The 21,902-nt window shown below is 35.7% G+C and overlaps 1 protein-coding gene across 3 annotated transcripts; it reads right to left on the reverse strand.

Moving 5' to 3' along the window:
- Window positions 1-659: 659 nt before the first annotated feature.
- On the reverse strand, window positions 660-14,795 carry LOC136205558 (long chain base biosynthesis protein 1-like). Of its 3 annotated transcripts, none has more exons than XM_065996206.1 (14): window positions 14,726-14,795; window positions 14,526-14,619; window positions 11,590-11,766; window positions 11,376-11,470; window positions 10,943-11,034; window positions 10,470-10,554; window positions 10,305-10,377; window positions 10,076-10,208; window positions 8,913-9,087; window positions 3,351-3,491; window positions 3,188-3,283; window positions 2,949-3,090; window positions 1,244-1,371; window positions 660-1,153 (listed from the first exon to the last, which is right to left on the reverse strand). In XM_065996206.1, exons 3-14 carry the CDS (start codon window positions 11,696-11,698, stop codon window positions 977-979), a joined length of 1,446 nt encoding a protein of 481 aa, XP_065852278.1. In that variant the 5' UTR covers window positions 11,699-11,766; window positions 14,526-14,619; window positions 14,726-14,795; the 3' UTR covers window positions 660-976. The 3 variants fall into 3 exon arrangements, with proteins under 3 accessions (XP_065852278.1, XP_065852277.1, XP_065852279.1); XM_065996205.1 differs by having other exon boundaries at window positions 11,590-11,791; XM_065996207.1 differs by lacking the exons at window positions 11,376-11,470; window positions 11,590-11,766.
- Window positions 14,796-21,902: the final 7,107 nt, after the last annotated feature.

Genomic DNA, 21,902 nt, shown 5'->3' on the forward strand with positions numbered 1-21,902 from the left:
AATTACTTAATTAGATAAATCTGGATCCATATTTATCCACCCGATCTGAATTCTCTCTCACTCGCTCGTAAGGTAACATATTCGTTTGTCTATTCTACTTTCATGCTTGCAAATAAATTGTGCGACCAACATACCCTCGAGAGCTCTATTGTTATACACTCGTTTGACATATATAATGTCTTGATTAACATATTAGGAATATATAGCCTCTTACAAATACGTATCGAAAATGTTGTATATCTTTATCTTAGATTTCTCATCACATCCATTGTAATTAATTGGATCTCTGTAATCTTCTATTTTCACAATTATGCATATATGTACAATTGTCTGGACTGTGAAATAGAAACTTTAAGTATGTGAACAACTGGAAATATTTCCCTCTTACTGTATTACTTCCATCATAATCTAATTCACTTATCTAGCTAATTTCGTCATTTACTACCATAATAGCCGCTTATGAAAGTAAACGGTCCGAATGACTGTTAACGACCTAAAAATAAAAAATCTAAGAATAAAATTGTTTATAATCACATTTTTTATTTTTCATATTACCATTTTTTAAGTTTTCTCCCTCTAAACAGTTAAATTCTCTTTCCTAACTAAACAAAACTTAAATAACCTCAAAACCAAAAAAAATTAAGAATTAACAGCAACGAGATCCAAACTTCAACGACCGTCGGTACAATTTAATCTACCCTATTAAGGGCAGTTCCTAGCTAAATTATCCTTTTTCCAAAAATATCAGAGCAGATTTGTATTGTATGTTATGCATCCCTCTCTCTATCTATAGACCTTTCAAATATTCAGTCAATCCATGTATGTCTAAAACATAATATGGAAATCAATTACACCAAAATTCCAATAACTATCAACATCTATAAACTCAAATTCTTTCTCAGAAGAATAGCTGAGTTCAAAATTTTGATATGCTCCAACTCAAACACATACAGATATCCAATGAGCAGCAAAGCAATCAGTCATGACTTGTGAGCACCATTGCTGCAACTCTCTTCAAAGATTCAGATGCCTTGAGCATATCAGATTCAGAATGAGCAGCCGAGACCAATACTTTTATTCCTACAGGCAAGCGACATTTATCGAGTATCGATCTTTTTGTAACTACCACGAGTACCGAGTCTTCCTTCAATGCCTGCAAAATTGTAACACCATTAAGGAGGGAGATTAGTAGAGGATTAAGCATCGAAATGTATGGTCAGAATGAGGAGAAATAACTCCTTACGCGTTCAGCGATCTGTTCAAGTAGTTTCAGGTCAGCGTTCGCTGAACCTGTGGACTTCTGCAGTCTCAGAAAAACAATAGGTGATTCTGGATTGCTTGATATGGTGAGGCCTTGTATGTTGTACAGTCCTACAGTTGCCAAGTGAATGTTATAAGATATTTCTAGAAACAAATTGGACACTTTGCTCCGGTATTTGACACAATTTATCATTTTGGTATGTTCTTGAGTAAATTGCATTCATGTTCTTAAATTCTTAATGAGAAAATCATCATTGTTTAACTTTGGTTTCATCCATGGTTCTTTTGTCCGGAAACCAGCAAACACATGCCGGAGATGCAGCATAGATGATAGGCATAAAAAAAAAAAAAACATGTGGCAAAATTTTGATGGAAAAAATAATTTTTATTTTATTTTCAACATAGAAGATTTTGATGACATCTCATCCACGTGGCATGTCCAGTGAATGTGTTTGTTGGTTCGGTAAAAAAGAACAACGGGTTAAACAACGATGACTTTCTCCTTAAAAATTTAAGATTTATGGCATTTATGTTCCATTTTTTATAATTCAGTACCACGGGTACAATTAACCCTCGGTCCTTCTTCAATTTTGGCACATTTAGACTTAGCACCCTGTACAATTTTTTTTGCAAAATTACCATTCACCTTTTAAAAAAGCACGGTTTACTGATAAACAGTTTGTCAGTGGTCAAATTTAGGGTAAAATTTTACATGGGTCACACATGCCAAAATTGAAGTGCATGGGCCAAAATGAAAAATTGTGCCAAGTATAGAAGCCAAATTCTGGCTTTTTTGCCCTATTTCTGGTGTACCCTAGGTTTGTAAGAAACTCATTCAGGGGCCAAAAAAAAAAAAAGAGATCATTTAATAAAGAAGAGGAAATTGGAGTGGGGATGGTGGAAGAGGGCATATAGACTCGTGATAGGCAGGCTGGAGTGGAAATATGTTTTCATGAAATTTGACATCACGTGAGATAAAGGTTTTTTTAGTAGAAAGAGTAAGTAGGCGAAAGACTTTTTGGTTTGAAGAGTACGTAAATTTATCCTGGGGAAAGTCAGGATTAGAAGCAAACACGAGACAGCCAAAGACCTTGATATTATCATAGGCAGGAATGATATGAAATAGAACCTCATAAGGGGTTTTATGATTGAGTACAGGGGTTGGGAGGCGGTTAATAATGTGAACAGCGGTCAATACACAATTCCCCAAAAAGATAGAGGAAGATGAGCTCCTCAAAGTCTCAATGCTCGGGCGTTTTTGAGAATGTGCCTATGTTTCCTTTCAACAAGGGCATTTTGTTGAGGTCTCCGCACACAAGAGGTTTGGTGGACAATGCCATGAGTGTCAAAGAACTGTTTACATGTAACCACCGTTTTCGATTTTACTAATCACAATTTTTGGAGTTCTCCAAAAAGTTCAAGAATTAAAGTTGTTTAAAATACCATTTCTATCAGCTCTACGATAGATATCTACTATTGGAGTGGCGAAGGTTAAGGGACTTTGATGTTACTAAAGAGCAAACTTCAGTTTGTCTACGGTTATGAAAATAAGGAGCCATAAAAAAAAGTTAGACCAAAGTTGAGGGGCCATAGGTGTAATTTACCTTCTCTTTGTGCAAAAACCTAGTCCAATTCAATAGTCCAGGAAGGAACGGAAAAGGAAAAACATAGTAATAAGCAGGACCAACCTTTCCACAATGTAGCAATGTTTTCTTTCAGTTTGGTTATCAAGGCAGGATTACTCTCCAAGACATCAAGAGCAGTAATTGCAGCACTTGCAAGATATGGAGGCAAAGAAGCAGAAAATACATATCCAGAGCTGCTCAACCGCTGCATATCAGATTGGCAAAGAATAACATTTAAGAACATCATTTAAGAATAACAGAAATGGTTTAACTGTTTAGATATGTTATGTCTGAATTCATACTTGGTGATCAACGACTCTTTCGCTCCCTGTGCAAAATCCTCCTTCAGTAGCTAGTGCATGTCCCATAGCTGCAGTCATAATATCTATCTTCTCAACCTGCATGCCTCATCATCAGAAATTACAGAGTTCATACTTGATAATATGAAGAGTATTCCAAACGTACCGGAACCCCGTAGTATTCAGTTAGTCCTTTCCCAGACCTGCCAAGCACCCCAAATGAGTTGCTCTCGTCCAATAAAACCCGAAATCGGTATTTCTCCTTCAATCTGATGATCTCATCTAAGGGAGCTATTTGGCCAGAATTCTAAATTTATCAAAGTCATAACAATAAACTTCCAGTCAAGCAAAAATCTTCAATAATAAAGGCTTTTCTTTCTTATTTGGAAAGATTTACAATGCCATAGTACAATGATATAACAGAGCACAAACAAGAATAACCAACTTCAGAGCACTCTATGCCAGATTATCATAAACTTGAAACAATACCAAGAACTTATATTTTTTGCAATCATATTATAATTTATAAATTATATTCACCACATGATTGTTGTTATTTTAGGCTGGCGCAACGGTAAACGTTGTTGTCGTGTGACCAAGAGGTCACGGGTTCGAGTCTTAGGAGCGGCCTCTTGCCAAATAAATTGGTAGGGGAAGCAGTACACCCTTGTGGTGGGATCCCTCCCCGGACCCTCGCTCAGCGGGGACACGTAGTGCACCGGGCTGCCCCCTTTTTTTTACAATGACCATATGAGGGTCACTTGGTGGCCTTTACAGCCGGTCCCAAGCCCGGACAAAGGAGGAGGGTTGCGGTAGGTTTGTGGCGGCCAGCGTAAAACTTAGTCACATCTTATGACATGAACCATAATATAAATACCGTTGGGGCGTTCCCTACTCAGCGACGCGCTGCACTTCCTAGACCCGGGTGTAGTGATAAATGTGCAAGGGTTGCTAGGTCGTCGCCCCGAAGCGGCGCGCCACCCCAGGACCCGGGGGTGGTGTCAAATATGCAAGGGTTGCGGGTAAATAAGCTAGTCCACGGTAATGGTAGGGGTAGGGGTAAGGGTAGTAGGTTACGCTTTGGGACATGGAACATAGGTTCTTTGACAGGAAGATTAGCTGAAATTGTAGATGTTATGAAGAGGAGGAGAATAAATATATTATGCCTACAAGAAACCAAGTGGGTTGGAGCTAAGGCTAGAGAGATAGCTCCTTGGGGTTATAAGCTTTGGTACTCAGGAAAGGATAAGGGTAGAAATGGAGTAGGTATTCTTATTGATAGGGAGTATATTGATGAGGTAGTAGCGGTGTCTAGGAAGAGTGATAGAATTATGAGTGTTAAGCTAGTGATAGGGGATGAGGTTGTGAATGTCATTAGTGCATATGCGCCACAAATAGGATTAGATGTGTCTATAAGACAAGCTTTTTGGGATGACTTAGAGGAAGTGGTGCAACCGGTTCCTAGGGATGAAAAAATGGTACTAGGGGGTGATCTCAATGGACACGTGGGTTCTAGGCGAGATGGGTTTGAGAGTGTTCATGGAGGGTATGGTTTTGGAGATAAGAATGAAGCAGGAAATGATATTTTGGAATTCGCATCAGCCTATGACTTGAGTATCATGAACACATGGTTTATGAAGAGAACATCCCACTTAGTGACTTATCGGAGTGGCGGTAATGCGAGCCAAATTGACTTCTTCTTAGTAAGGAGTGCTTGGAGAAAGAGTTATATTGATTGTAAGGTGATCCCTGGTGAGAGTACGACAACCCAACATAGAGTAGTGGTGCTAGATTTTCGAAGTAGGAAATGTATAAGAAAACAAACACCTCAAGTAGAGACTAAGATTAAGTGGTGGAAATTGCAAGGGGAGAATCAACAAAAATTTGTGGATGAGATGACCAAAAAAGATATTTGGACTTGCAATATGGATTCAGATATAGATTCGATATGGAATAAGATGGAGCATAGTATAAGGGAAGTAGCGAAGGAAGTTCTAGGGGAATCTAAAGGTAGCATGCCACCGGGTAAGGACACATCTTGGTGGACAGAAGAAGTACGACAAGCAGTAAAGAGTAAGAGAGAATCCTATAAACTATTGGGGAAATGTAGGAGTGACGAGAACTACGAAAAATACAAAGAGGCTAAAAGGGAAGTAAAGAAGGTCATACGAGATGCTAGAGCAAAGGTGAATCGGGATCTGTATACAAGATTGGATACGAAAGAAGGGGAAAGAGACATATATAGAATTGCTCGGATGAGAGATAGGAAGACGCGAGATCTCGGAAAAGTTAAATGTGTGAAGGATGTGGACCAGAAAGTCCTAGTTGGAGATAAGGATATCAAGGAACGATGGAGGTCCTATTTTGATGACTTATTTAATGGAGATCGCCAACAAGATGTTGGAGATATAAGTATCCATCACGATATGATAAATCATGAATGCCTGCGGAGAATTCAAAAGGGTGAAGTCAAAATGGCATTAAGTAAGATGAAGTTGAAGAAAGCAGTAGGACCTGATGGCATCCCTATTGAGATTTGGAGATGTTTGGGAGAAAGAGGAATCGAATGGTTGACGACGTTCTTCAACAAAATTTGGAGAAACAATAAGATGCCATCAGAATGGAGGAAAAGTACCTTAATCCCTTTGTATAAGAACAAAGGCGATGTCCAAGATTGTGCCAACTATCGGGGAATCAAATTAATGAGTCACACTATGAAACTTTGGGAGCGAGTGATTGAACAAAGGCTAAGGAGGACGGTGAAGATCTCGGAAAACCAGTTTGGCTTTATGCCGGGAAGATCAACTATGGAAGTCATCCATCTAATGAGACAATTAATGGAGCACTATCGAAATAAGAAGAAAGACTTGCATATGGTTTTCATTGACTTGGAGAAAGCATATGATAAGGTACCAAGGGAAGTACTTTGCTGGGCCTTGATAAGGAAAGGCATTTCGCGGAAATATATTGACATCATAAAGGACATGTATGAGGGAGTATGCACGAGTGTACGTACTAGTGTTGGGAAGACTGAAGAGTTTCCTATTACGATTGGAGTGCATCAAGGTTCCGCACTAAGCCCATTTCTTTTTGCCATCGTTATGGATGAACTAACAAGTTCACTTCAAGATGGTATACCATGGTGCATGCTGTTTGCAGATGATATTGTGTTGGTTGAGGAGACGAAAGAAGGAGTGGAGATGAAGTTGGAACTATGGAGGCAAACTCTAGAATCTAGAGGCTTTAAGTTGAGTCGAAGTAAGACAGAATATTTGGAGTGTAAGTTTAGCGGCCGTAGGAGTAGGGCAGGGACAATCATCCTAGATGGGAGAGTTGTTCAGGTCTCGGATTGCTTCCGGTATTTAGGATCTATTATCCAAACGGATGGAGAAGTAGATGGAGATGTTGCTCATAGGATTAAAGCTGGTTGGTCGAAGTGGAAGAGTGCTACGGGTTTCCTTTGTGATCCCGGCATGCCTAATAGATTGAAGGGAAAATTCTACCGGACGGCAATTAGACCAGCATTGTTATATGGTACGGAGTGTTGGGCAGTGAAACACTGCCACATCCATAAGATGTCGGTGGCGGAGATGCGTATGTTGAGATGGATGTGTGGTCACACGAGAAAGGACCGGGTGCGTAATGAAATAATTAGGACAAAAGTAGGGGTCACATCTATTGAGAATAAAATGAGAGAAAGCCGACTAAGGTGGTTTGGCCATGTGAGACGTAGAGCGCTTGATGCGCCGGTTAGGAGAACCGAAGAGTGGCAAAGGGATGTAGTGGTGAGGGGTAGGGGAAGACCTAAGCAAACTTGGAGGAGGGTGATCGAGAGTGATATGAGTTTATTGGGAATTGAGGAAAATATGGTAGTGGATAGGACGGAGTGGAGGGAGCGAATCTGTGTCGCTGACACGACTTGATTTTCACGGTTTTATATGATGGTTCATGTTGAGGGCGAGCCTTGGCGCAACGGTAAAACGTTGTTGCCGTGTGACCAGAGGTCACGGGTTCGAGTCTTAGGAGCGGCCTCTTGCCAATTAAATTGGCAAGGGAAGGCTTGCCCCCAATACACCCTTGTGGTGGGACCCCTCCCCGGACCCTCGCTCAGCGGGGACGCGTAATGCGACCGGGCCGCCCTTTTTTTTTTTTTATATGATGGTTCATGTTAGCCGACCCCGAATCATTTCGGGACTAAGGCTTTGTTGTTGTTGTTGACCATATCTTACACTAGCTATCTCATAAAATTACAGAATAACATACATTTATTTATTGATGTTCCATCTCCATATTCATGATTATCGACATGATAAACTAGAATCAATAGTAATTGATATTTTAATATATTTAGTTCTTTAATTAATTTCAAAAACAATAGTAAAAGCAATTAGAAAACGCCATTCATACTCAAGATAATGGTTGACACATCGTCTCGTAAAATTTGAGGCAAAATAAAGGAAATCCACATCTAGAGTCCCCTAATTTTCCAATTTTGTCTATTAAGCAATGATCTTCATTAATATTTACCCTCAAAATGACATTTTTCTACACATTAAGCACTTATCTGGAAAAAAAAATGTGTTTGAACTTACAAACATTGGTTAACAACTCCAAAAGTAATTTGCATATTTGTGATTGCCTCAAATTTAAGAAAAAAAAAACCCTTTTTTTCATGGAAAAAGATCTTTACATCTCTCAAATTTTGTCCAAAATTTTCTTCAAAAAACCTTTTGCTTACAACTCTCACTTAAACCCCAATATCTTTTTGAATCACTTCCATCATTTTTATACATCGACTAGCCAAAACCATGGTTAGTGTAGCGTTTTCTCAAAGCCGTGGTCTATCTCCCCAATGAGGTGATTAGCTCAATTCTTGGAGTTTCTACTGGCTTCTCCATTATAGTTTATCAGATAAGTTTTCAACAAAAGTCTTCTTTTTTTCAATATAACTAGCATCTAATTGTGTGTTTGTTCAAGAGAAATGCTTCAGAACTTTCACCGCCCATGCAAATAATTTGGCAGAGATTTCTTAATTGCATACAAATGGACATACTGTATTAGGCAAAATAGATTTGTGGTACTCAGACATTTCTTTTTCCATCTTTCATGTAAACGGATATGCTTGGCTTACTACATTGTCAGTTTACATTTTTACAACAACAACAACAAAAACAAAGTCTTAGTCCCGAAATGATTCGGGGTCGGCTAACATGAACCATCATATAAAACCGTGAAAATCAAGTCGTGTCAGCGACACAGATTCGCTCCCTCCACTCCGTCCTATCCACTACCATATTTTCCTCAATTCCCAGTAAACTCATATCACTCTCGATCACCCTCCTCCAAGTTTGCTTAGGTCTTCCCCTACCCCTCACCACTACATCCCTTTGCCACTCTTCGGTTCTCCTAACCGGCGCATCAAGCGCTCTACGTCTCACATGGCCAAACCACCTTAGTCGGTTTTCTCTCATTTTATGAGAAAAAATTTAGATTTTAAGAAAAAAATAAAATTTCATGTTCATTATTTAATCAGTTCATATCATCATCTTTTATTTCAGGTTCTAGCCTCAATTGCTTTTGATAGCATGCTAATTATGGTATTATGCTACAAAAACAAGTGGTTTGCTTCAGGGTGTAATGTTCTTAAAATTGAACTTTAGGGCTTAATAAACCAAACTCGAAAAGGGAGAAAGGATAAGGCTGTACTGCATAACTGACAAATGGGTACCTGATATACTGCTTCAACTATGATATAGCGACGCAATTGCTTGGCACGCTTATTCTCTACACTTATTTTCTCCAATGTATTTTGTAGAGATTGCATATCATTATGCTTAAAATACACAATGGTGCTTCTAGAAAGATAAATCCCATTTTGTATTCCCCAATGGACTCCCTCATCCCTGGACAAAGACAACGTTTTCCAAGTTATACATGATTTCATTGCTCTGAATATTTAATCATGCAGGTATGCCTATAAGATATATAACTAGAACTTTAACAACTACAACAACGAAGATAGTACATGTACATCTGAAAAAACAAATAATCAAAATTTTCACCATCAAAGGTGAGAAAGCCAAGATCTGTACTGGTCAGCCTAATTAAACATGATAGGATATTAGATTCTTTTTTTCAATTATCTAGTATAAAGAAAGAACTAATATTATCATAGTTCATAATAATTCAGTAAGTATCATCCCTAATAAAATCAAAATTAGTAATTTCAGTAACCATTTAAAATAATATAATACGAATGCCCTAATATTTCAAGAGGACAACCTATGAAATCAAGTTGGTGAGTATGAGCAGAAAATATGAACATAGGCCTTAAATAAAAATTCTCACCTTCAGTTATCTAATGACTAATTTAGAGAAAGCACACTATCTTATTGAATCAGAACTTAGTAAATACATTCCTAAACAAATCTTCAATAATAACCCCATTATCACTTGCAATGAAATAAAACCAACACCCCTGATATTTCAAGAGGAGAATGTATGAATATGAGCAGAAAATTTTAAGCGCTCATTCTGGATTATTTTTACAGATTTCTACGGTAGTCCTTCCGCATTTTCATGGAAATTATTTACCTATGCTGGAAATTAAATAATGAAGATGAGACTAATTTAGAGAAAGCACCCTACCTTATTCAATCAGGACTTAGTAAATATGTTCCTAATAAAATCTTCAATAATAACCTCATTATCACTTGCAATGAAATAAAACCAACATCCCTGATATTTCAAGAGGAGAAACGTATGAATATGAGCAGCAAATTTTAAGCGTTCATTCTGGATTTTTACAGATTCCGACAGTAGGCTTCCGCATTTCCATGGAAATAATTTACCTATGCTGGCAATTAAATAATGAAGATGGGATACACTCACACAACTATAATGTCTCCCTTTTTGCAGAAAGATGGTATTGCACTGAACATGGTGGAAAGCCCATATGAATAAAGAATTGAATCGGGAGTTCCCAAAAACTTTGCTATTCTGGCCTCACAGTCGAGATGCACATCTAAGAAAACAAACTTGTTAAAGGTTCCTTGTTTACATGCTTTCATCATAAAATTTAACGTACTTCAAGCAAGCATACATTCAGATTCGGTCTTACCAATTGTTCCATAGAACCCACGAGGGCCACATGAACCAACACCATATGTTTCCAATGCAGAGGTGCATGAATCCTGAGATAAAACTTTCTCTTTTATCATAATCCTTCAAGGAAAACCATTAATCCTGACAAAGGAAAAGAACTTTCAAGAAATAAATTTCTCACAAGTAATTTTTCATGCCCTATTAATCCAAGATAATTAGCTGAAGCAAAATTCAGAACTTCTGTGCCGTTAATTACTGTATGTGGCCTTGCAGCAGTGCATTAAACAGTGAAAGAAGAAGCGTTTAGATTCTCAACCATCACTAAATTGTTAAACTCATAAGAATTATTCAATGTCAAAGCCATTTTAATAGGTAAAGGAGAGGACATAAGTAATGCACAATCAGAAGATTTAAATTTCTTTTCTATTTGTTTGCCAAAATAGATGTTAATCTTCTAGGTGTCGAACCCATGACCTCTATTTGCAATAACCAAAAGGTATCACTCAAGTTATAGACATTTAGTAGCAAACCTTACTAGCTGCCCTGCCCAAATGGTTCTCAAGAAATGGAACATCAGACGTACGAGCAAGAATGTGAACTATTATGAAAAGAATCAATCAGAAAATAGGTTAATTAAATGAGAAACTTGTTTACCTTTCCAATACCGGCGGCTCATATTGCATTTCTACAGTAATAGGAGGAGTAAGGGGTTCTGGAACCCATTCTTCACATAGCTCATCTATTTCCTACAAGTATCAGTCACATTTACAACAAAAATTACAATGATAGAAGAGGTTGAAATAACAGCATGCAATTAAATCAGATGCTGAATATCGTGATAGATGTCCCTCCAAACAAATAGATGAAAATTAATGAAGATTTTGTATTGCCTTTATTTTATCACTTCACAAGTAACAAACCATTCCTTTCATTTGAAGAGCAAAAGCAAGAAACACCAGAACTTCTCAAGATATTCTGGCTGCTTAGTTAAATACTAGAATTATAACGTATTTGAAAAGTGCATTTTTATTCAACTCTATAATAAAACTAAAGGAAATTAGAAAAGCAATTTATCTGCCTTACAGACCTTTTTTGTTAATGGCCGTTTTGGGGGCTTGTAACTTTTCTGTGAAAGTAAGAAAAGAATGACTACCAAAAGAAGACCCTCAACGAAAAGATGTCCTTTTCAACAAAACCGCAATAAAAAAAGATATCAGTTAGATTAAATATATCAATAAACGGCTCAAGGGAGCACATCATGGTATTTGATAAATTGCATTGGACTAGAAAGAGGTTGCTACCTCCAATATGAACTCCAAAAACAACAGTACGAGCAGATGGGGCATCCAAAGCCACTGTCACCCACTGTAAAGCACTATTCACAATGTCTGATAAAACGGCTGACTCCATTGTGAGTTGAATAAATCAGAATCAAGAATGCATAGAGATTTTAGGAATCACTTTTGCAAGCAAAATACCTATAATAATTGCAACGCAATTATCCTGTTGAGCAGATAGAAGCAGAATCAAAACGTATTTACAAGGTTTAAGTAGAGAGAACTCAAATTAAATAAATCCTCGTGGGGATAATTTGATTCAGGTTTTCATTAATATTTATGAGAAGGAATAAAGGTAACCATGCTTTAACAGAATAATAATAAAAAAAAATAGTGATTGACCAACAGAATGAGAATGGTTTTGGACTGGAACTTACTAAATTCAAACCAAAGCATACAAGCATGGAAATTATTAAACTGCAAATAAAGATATCAGAAAAAACATCAAACCAAACCGCATATACAGTTAAAACAGAAGTGGAAAACTCAAGAGCTGAAAATCTTAAACTTGAAACACAGAACTATACAAGGCCTCCACCCAAAGTTTGGGCTTCCTCCTCCTAAGAGCAGAGCCTCTGTTTTACTCATGCAAACTTTCATGGAAGATGTTACTATTTTAGCCTTAAAAATAGTAGAAATGAAGATGAAATGTATTGCTAATGTTTTTCTAAAATTTTAAAATAATGTGACAAATATGAAAATAGCTCATCATTGATCCCAGCTCGAAACTAAAATTCAAATTGACAAATTCCTTGCATATCAGATCTCCATTGGACTTATTATCATATACCAAAAGAAAATGACAGTGTGACCTCAAATCATATTTGATCAGAAAATTTAATTCAACAAATTCTCTATTCAAATTTCACTTTCTAACTACTGCTATAAATCAAAAGTACAAAAGAATCATTTAGTGGAATTGATGAAAAATTAAACAAAAAGCATTTTTCTTAATTCTTATTTATTTAAATAGCAATTACGAATGTGGAGTGTTTTGTAAACAAGTACTGTATCTTAACTTATCTCTCCGCTTTTTAAAAAAATAAATTAACTCACCATGCTTTCCCCTGACATGGAGAAATCTCCATTTCTTTCTAGTTTTTCATTCAAAAGAATTATTCATTTCTATGTCTTCCAAAATCAACATGATATATTCCTAGGACTTGGTCTTGGATAGTATTCACACAAATGTCGTAAACATATGGAAAACCAACCAGATTTATAACTACGGTAAAAAAGAAAAGAAAAAGTTGAGAGCAACTGCTAGAAAAAAAATGAATAGAGAAACCAATGCAAGCAATTGAAAGAATAGGCTCAAAATTGGCGAGCCTGTATCTTTTTCAGTCTTAAGTTCTTCAATAACCATTTAAGTTATCATTAATTTTCAATGTGAGTGCTACATTTAATCTGTAACACTAAAAGAAATCAACTCTATAGAACTTCTATATTGGTAAAAGGAAAAGAATTGACCATACTTCTAAGGTCGCGATCAAGCGAACCTCCTCTATTCAACCTTCATTATCTAATCCTAGATTAGTGAAACAAAGCTAGTTAATCATATATGAAAACTGACTAGTGGGTGGCCCGGTGCACTACGCGTCCCCACTGAGCGAGGGTCCGGGGAGGGGTCCCACCACAAGGGTGTACTGGGGGCAAGCCTTCCCCTACCAATTTATTTGGTAAGAGGCCGCTCCTAAGACTCGAACCCGTGACCTCTTGGTCACACGACAACAACGTTTACCGTTAAGACTAATTCTAACAAAATACTTATATGTTACTTATTCAAACACAAATGAAAACTGAATGCCTTTTAGGTCACAAATTGTAATGACTTCGCTGGAAATTTGATGATAAGACCACAGACTAAGTATTAAGTATGCACATAAAGCTATATACTTCCCTTTTCATTTTCAAACTCTAATTTGGATTAAAAAAAAAAAATCCTGTTTAGATAGAAGAACTTTCAAATTAGGTTCTTCTCTTCTGTCCTGTCTATTTCTAGCAACGATACGGAGGTTCAGCTCAAGGAGGTTATAGTATAAAACAACAAATTTCGACACAAATTATGAACTGAGTAAGTTACGCACATCATGGTCCCGAGACATATAAACATATTTCTTTTTCTCATTTACTCAAATTTAATCACCAACACTAACTTGACAGCAGAGAATATAGATCAGATGAATTAAACCAAATTGCTAAATCAATTGAGAAAAATTAACATGTAGTAATTAAGCCAGCAATAACTAAAAGTAACTCTAATTCGAAAGTAAGCATGTCAAAACTGGTTATCTTGTAATAATTGTTTATATACTTCACATAATTATATAAGATATAAATACATACAACAAAAAATGGTAATCGTGTCAAACAGGTAGTGTTAAGTGAGTTGGCTCTATAAATCATGTTGGCTATCAGAAATTGACGGCCCTATTGAAAGATATGCATACCAACAAACATCTAAATCTAAAATCTAGATTCTAAACATAAATTAACTAACTTTTCTGCTTAAACACAATCGTAGTAAGCTAGGTTTTTGTTTCTTCTTCTGTGATATGGAAATGATAATCATGTTGTTGCTTCTGAAGCAGATGAAACCACTGTTTCTGGATTACTAATTTACTTAACATATGGTTTTTTACAAACATTATAGTTCCACAACTCCAGCCATTTCATAACAGTTTCAGAGATCTGGGAACCATTGGAATTAGAGGCAGATTGATGAATTAATGAGGTATGAAATTGTAAAAAAGGACGTCTTTCATTCAAATCAAGAGATATCTCGGATGATGTTGACAAGTATCTAACAGAGAATAGTGGTTTTGTGGGGGTATTTGACACTAATCTTCTAAGGAAACAAACATCTCATATATCGTATAAATAGGGAAATCCGAGTTTACCTATATTGAGTGGAAGAGAGAATCTTCAATGGAGATTCAAACAACTGAAGCTTTAAATCTAAAAATTTCACTACAATCAAGCAACGAATTTTGTCTGCGCCAAAAAGACACCTGTGAATTGAAATTCTTTTTGCGAAGAACAAGAGAAAAGCATTTGAATTGAAAAGTTGAGAATTGAGAAAGAAAGGTCAGTTGCACACCTTCAAGCTGGCTTTCCTGTCAAGATTTTTCTCACTACTTTTTTTCCGAGTATCAACACTTCCAACTTTGCGAATTTTATAGGGAAAATTACACATAAATTCATATTTTAAAAACTATTTACCATTATGAAAATGGCTATTTTATTATTATATGATTTGAAATTTTAAAATATCAGAATATCATAATTTTATTTTTGTCAAATTTTCAGTTATTCGGTTGTAGGAAATAAAAACAGTTTTGAAAAAACCATCAAATATGACATTTAAATAAATTTGTTTAAGGGTCTGACACAGTTATAAATAATTTGTTAATTATGATCATTGTGTAATTTACCCAATTTTATATATTAGGCCCTAATCTTTTAACCGAGACATTATTCTCTTCTCCTTCATTTTTTTAAAGTTGTGCGCAATTCACTTATATTAAACAAAGAAAGATTACAATAAAGAGAAAGAAAAACCATCAACCCACCTCACCTCACCTCAATGTGATTCGAACTCATGACCTCTAGAGTCATAGGTAAGCTCTCAACCAACAGACTAAGAACTTCATCGCATTCTCTTCACCTTCATCGACACACTGAACTTTGTCTAAAAAAACAATGATTAGCTTTCTGAATTGTGTTTTGATAATTTCTAAATTTAACTCGTATAATATATAATCAATTAATCATTTAGTTGAAAAAAAATAGGTTGCATGCATATAAAATATGTGTTGCATACGTCTTAGAATATTATTAATTATAATTCAAAGAATAGATTAAAAAAAATCTTACTTTTGTAAACCTTGTTTTCTCTAATATTATAATCGCGGACTCCGATCTTGGTCGTTTTAAAAATTGTAAGACGTGTGCAATACATCTTCTGGATTTAACTTGCTTTTTTTACAATTGAGTGATTTACTAATTACATTTTACGCAAGTTCAGTAGGCTAAATGGATATTTTATGTAAGTTGATGAGCTTTTAGGACACTTTAAAAGTTTAGGGGTCAATCCTTTTTGGACAAGTTGAGATATAGCAAATGATGTATTAAGCCATGATTAAATTTTAAGGGGATAAATGAAGTGAGATAAGAATGAAAAATGTAAGGCTATTTTATTTCATGTTTGTTTTAAAAATGGTTAATTCCAAAAAAAATCACGTAGTTACACTGATTTGTAAATAAAAGTCTGGTTTTTTATTGTCAAAACGGGAACTGTGTTTGTCGATATTTACAAAATCGAAATATTTTGAGTTGATATTATCAATTTGGTCGTTAACAACTCAAAATGAAAATTTTGAATAATTAGAGTTGGTTATTACATTTATCTCTATCTTTATAGCTATTTACCAAAAATAATAATAATCTATATCTATACTTCTATCGATTTACAGGTGTATTCCTTGATGACCAAATGAATTTGGTCATCCACCATTAGATCCAGACTGATTGAATATAAGCCACAGGATGCTTTGAATCTCCACCTTAGAATTCTAATAAGCCTAGATGTAATGGTGAATGACCAAATACTGTATGGTCATTAAGGTCAATGTGATCAAAACCGATCTATCTATACTACGATGGTGTTTGGTTGCTCCTTTTTATACTCATGTTTGTCTTTTCACTTGAAAATTGAGAGTTTTATATGTTTGGTTAGTGACTTCCTATTTGTCTTTTATACCTGAAAAGTAGCATTTTATAAAAACAGTAATCTCTACTTTTTGGAAAAGCACATTTTTCCAACAGCAAACAGTAATAGCAAACAATAAGTAAAACAAACGGGCCCTACATATGAGTGCGATAGGAGAAAATAAAACATAATTTTTAGACTCTATGTCAGTTGATAAAAGAAATCTAATATGTGTCTCGTATATTAATTGAGAGAACTATCTTTAATATTTGAGACTCCTTAGTTTCTTCTCCTATTCTAATCCACATCTTCCTTATTAACTCGTCGTATAGCGTTCTTCCTTCATATGTCACCTTTCTTCTTCTATATAATTCCAAAAACTAAGTTTGGGTGTTTTTCAATTACAAGATCTTAAGATTTATGAGCAGATGTTTGTATTAGACGGCGATGAGATTTATCTAGAGAAAGAAAGAAACGCATCAAAAATGTGATTATGCTTTCTAGGCTTTGAGCGATCTTTCAACTTCCTCCAATCTCACTATTGTACATAGCTACAAAGCTTCTGTTCATGTCTAAGCTTAAATGGTATAGTTTTATATTACAATGGTCTCACTTTTACTCTCAAATTTGCTTCCCTCTGATGTTGTAGCGTTCATAGACGGCGACCTTTTGGTTAGTGAGAGAATTTGATGCAATTACAATCGGCTATCTCCTTGAACTGTTGCATTTCTATTTGTTTTATCAATTTGTTTACTCATTTTGTGTTTCACCATCAGATTATGATGATTGATTCCATTGAATTACATTATCTTTTACATCTAATTTTTTAAATTATGATTTGCGATCACTTTTAATATAATCAGTTTTCTTGTTCAAAAGCCATTGATTCGTATTTTACCATCTCCTATTTTTTTTATATATTGTAATGGTTTTAATAACTTTATTTTATTTTGGATATGGTGATTTTTGAACTTAAAAGTGTAACATAGGCCCGTTTGTTTTATCTATTGCTTGCTGTTGTGGTTTGTTGTTTGCTATTCCAAAAAGCTGCTTTTTCAAAAAGGAGGGATTGTTTGTTTTTGTAAAAAGCTATTTTCCATGTATAAAAGGCAATCAAACACCTAAAACTCTCCATTTTGAAGTGAAAAGGCAAATAGGAGGATGAAAAGTAGCAACCAAACCCATACATACGTCAATCCTTTTGAACTTTTTTATTGCATTATGCAGAGCTCGCTTGCAACCTCCCCTCGCTTTTACCAGTGTGCCTTTGGGGAACGATTTTCTCCAGTACCAAATTTGATTTGCATTTGGTTTATTGTGTTATGTATTGGTTTTACAATTGCTAATACTTTGAACTTAACCTCATTTCACCTATTTTTGTTACTTGCTCCGAGTTCCTCTTTTCAATTATTTTGGTTTGATGTATAGATTTCATCAATTTCGTCACATATAGTTCATTAAGCTCATTTCAGTATGGGATATAACACAATTGATTTTCATGCTTTTGAAACCATAGAAGCGCACCTCTCATTGTGCTACAATCTGTTTACTCTTCCCTTTTCCTTAGGCTTTAAAGCAATGGTTTTTCTTCAATTTGATCTACAACCACTTGTAATAGCTAAATAATTGGTATGTTACTTAATCTTGATTTTTGGTGTTGAATATGATTTTTGGCACATCTTCTCATTTTGAAGCAAGTACTTCTTTACACCTTTCAAATGAGTAGCTATGGAAAAGAAGATATAATATATGAACTTTTATATTTTGGTATATGAAGTTAAAGTACATATGTCTATTTATAAACTATATATTTTCGGTAATTCATACATTCGTCGGTATCTTTTTTTCTTTTTTTCTCGATACTGTCCGGACTTTATCTGTATTGATGAGCCAATGGTATATTTATCTTCAATTCCAAACTCTTTGCATTATCACTTGATTGCAACTAAAAAAGAGAATTTTATCTACACTTTGGGTGTTTGCAAAGGATTCCATTCATGATCCTATCAAATTGTTTGTTCACAAACAACATGTTACATTGGATCTCAGTTTAAACCGAACTTCTCATCAGCTGATTTGTGTGTGTGTGTGTGTGTGTGTGTGTGTTGGAATGAAGTATCAAGAATGGAGAAATGGTTAGCAGCTTATGCTGATGTGGCACAAGCAGTTACCAAAGTTGTTAGGATTTTGTCATCACTCTGTTAGTCATTCTGTTAAACAGTTCTATTTTGCAAACAAAGTTTCTTCTTATATTCTCCTAGCTATATATAGCAGGGTTTTCTGTATCAATCATTAAGTGAAATCAATAATATTTCATTACTTCTTTTTACCAGTTTCCACAAATTTATTTCCCGATGTTTCCTGTTCCCCAACTTCATCTCCCATGACTGATACTCAGTCCATTCTTGTTCCTAATTCAGTATCATCTCCTTCTACTTCTAGATCTGTTTCAAACCAAAATGATTTTCCTCATGATCCTTCTTAAATAACTAATTCCAATTCTTCACATTCTTCTTCTATTCCTGTTTCAATTCCTGAACCTCGAAGAACCACAAGAGTCAGTAAACAACCAAATTGGTTATAAGATTTCGTTGTTAATCAAAGTTTGCACAAAATCAAAAATATCATCTCCTTTCTCTTATACTTCTTCTCATCATGTTTTCTTGTCAAAATTATCTAAAGAACATGAACCTAATACCTATAATGAAGCTAGTACTCGTCCAAAATGGATTGAGGCAATACAACAGGAGTTACAAACTCTTGAACAAAATCAAACTTGGCAATTGGTTCCATTGCCTCTTGACAAGAAAGCTATTACCTCTAGGTGGGTATTTCGAATTAAGTATAAGGCAGATGGTTCTGTGGATCGATATAAGGCTAAACGGGTGGCTAGAGGTTTTTCTCAAACATATGGGGTTGATTATCACGAGTCATTCTCCCCAGTTACAAAAGTTACTACTGTTTAGATGTTTTTAGCCATAGCAGCAGCAAATCAATGGGTTATACATCAAGCAGATATAAATAATGCCTACTTACATGGGCATATAGATGAAGAATTATATATGGAACCTCCTGTTGGATATAATGTTCCATCTGGAATTGTATGCAAGCTTATTAAATCCATGTATGGTTTAAAGCAAGCGGGACGACAGTGGAATTTGGAATTCACAAACAAAATGTGTTCCATGGGTTTTGTCAAGTCAATTCATGAATACTGTCTCTTCACTAAAAAAAACAGATAATGATTTTCTTGCTCTCATAGTCTACGTGGATGATATCCTCATTACAGGAACTTCAGAGGATTTAATCATTCAAGTTAAACAATAGCTTCATGATGCTTTTACTATAAAAGATATGGGAGTTACAAAATATTTTCTAGGAATTGAAATGGCTAGATCTTCTTCAGGTTTATTGTTATCTCAACAAAAGTACATTAAGGATGTGATTGAAGAAGCTGGTTTAACTAATGCAGAAGGAGTTCCTAGTCCTTTTCCTTGTGGCTTGCAATTCACAGATGTTGCAGATCCTTATGAAGAACCTGAATAATACAGAAGACTTGTAGGTAAGCTTCTCTATCTTGGGTTTACAAGACCAGATGTGTCTTATATAACTCAGCAATTAAGCCAGTTTATGAACAAGCCATCTCAAATGCACATGAAGATAGCTATGCATGTGCTGAAGTACCTAAAAGGGACAACAAGTCTAGGGTTATTTTATCCATCAAATAATGACTTAAAATTGTCTGTTTTTTGTGATTCAGATTGGGGAAAATGTAAAACTACAAAGAGGTCAGTCACTGGGTATTGTGTCATGATTGGTAATTCTCTTATTTCTTGGAAATCCAAGAAACAAAACACTGTGACACGTTCATCTGCAGAAGTAGAGTATAGGGCCATGGCTACTATTGCTTGTGAACTTAAATGGCTCACCTACTTGCTTAAGGAATTTGGTGTTAATATTGACTTACCTCTGAGTTTGCACTGTGACAACCAATCAGCAATATACATTGCAGCAAATCCAGTTTTTCATGAACAAATAAAACACATATCAATTGACTGTCATTTTGTCCGATAATACATTCAAGATGGTTTTTTAACAACTCCTTTTGTTCCATCTAATCAACAACTAGCTGATTTGTTTACTAAATCACTCAGTATAAATCAAATGAAATACGCTCTAAATAAAATGGGATTGGTCATCTTACCATCTCCATCTGTTGGAATGAAGTATCAAGAATGGAGAAATGGTTATTAGCTTATGCTGATGTGGCACAAGCAGTTACCAAAGTTGTTAGGATTCTGTCATCATTCTGTTAGTCATTCTGTTAAACAGTTTTATTTTGTAAACAGAGTTTCTTCTTATATTCTCCTAGCTATATATAGCAGGGTTTTCTATATCAATCATTAAGTGAAATCAATAAGAATTCATTACTTCTTTCTATTTGTTCAAACAGTATGGTAGTGTACTTGCCAATCGTCGTAAACTCCTTTGGAAGAGCATTTCGGAGAATCAATCTACCATGGGTCTTATTGACAACACTATTTTAATTGGTGATTCCAATGTCATGCTTGGGCTCACGAAAATAGTGGTTGCTTGCCTAATACCCCTTCATGTACTGATTTTATAATTTTTTTTGATAAATGTTGATTTTGAGGATATCCCGACTACTGGACAGTTTTTACCTAGACTAACGGCTGAAGGGGTCGTGCTCGGATGGATTGTCGGTTGGACAGAGCTTTTGCTTCACCGGATTCTTTGAATTATTGAGGTTCTATCAACTGCTCGATTTTACTAAGGAATCATTTTGATCATCAAAAAACAAATCTTACTTTTATTATATATTCTTATCATTTGTTTGTTGTATGCAGTAAAAAAAAGTCCACCATTCTACACACCAATAAAGAGATTTGATGATAAGTAGAGAAATTCTGATCAACTTCCGTCCCTGTGGGGGCGTCGTTGGGTTCGACGGGGGGAAGCTCCGATGCCAAAGTCAGTAAGGAGGAACAAGAGAGCAAACTGAATTGACAAGGGGTAAGGGAATGTGTACCTGGATAGCCTGAGATGTAGGCTATATATAGCTAGAAAGTTGTAACATTCGGTAACTAGAAAGTCTCCATTAATGTTCCATTAATGGCGGTTACAAGTTATCCTTAAGCTGGCGGTTAGCTAATTGATAGCTCATTAATGGTCTTTATGGCCAGGTCGGCCCAGCCGTTATAATGGTGAATGAGTTGTTCAAGGAGATTTGCCTCATGGGTTCGTCGGCGGGTCTCCTTTGATGGATCTTTGGAGATCCGGTGATCCGCCAGGCGGATCCTGTCGATACGCGGCGTTTCCTTAGGTGAATATCCTCCTTAGTCCTCGGGATAATATCTCAATGTTATCAGAAGCCCCCCTAAGTTCCCTTAAAGTCCTTTAGGGCTTTTGAGCTTCTGCGCGCCGTCATCACTACCCACATTAATGAGCACTCTGTTCGATGCCAATCGCAGAGTGACACATGTAATAGGCGCACTGTCCAAGGTAAGAGAAGACATCTTCTTCTCCCTCCTCTTTCTTTTCCTTT

Source organism: Euphorbia lathyris, chromosome 9, assembly GCF_963576675.1.
Source record: "Euphorbia lathyris chromosome 9, ddEupLath1.1, whole genome shotgun sequence".
Classification (NCBI taxonomy): domain Eukaryota; kingdom Viridiplantae; phylum Streptophyta; class Magnoliopsida; order Malpighiales; family Euphorbiaceae; genus Euphorbia; species Euphorbia lathyris.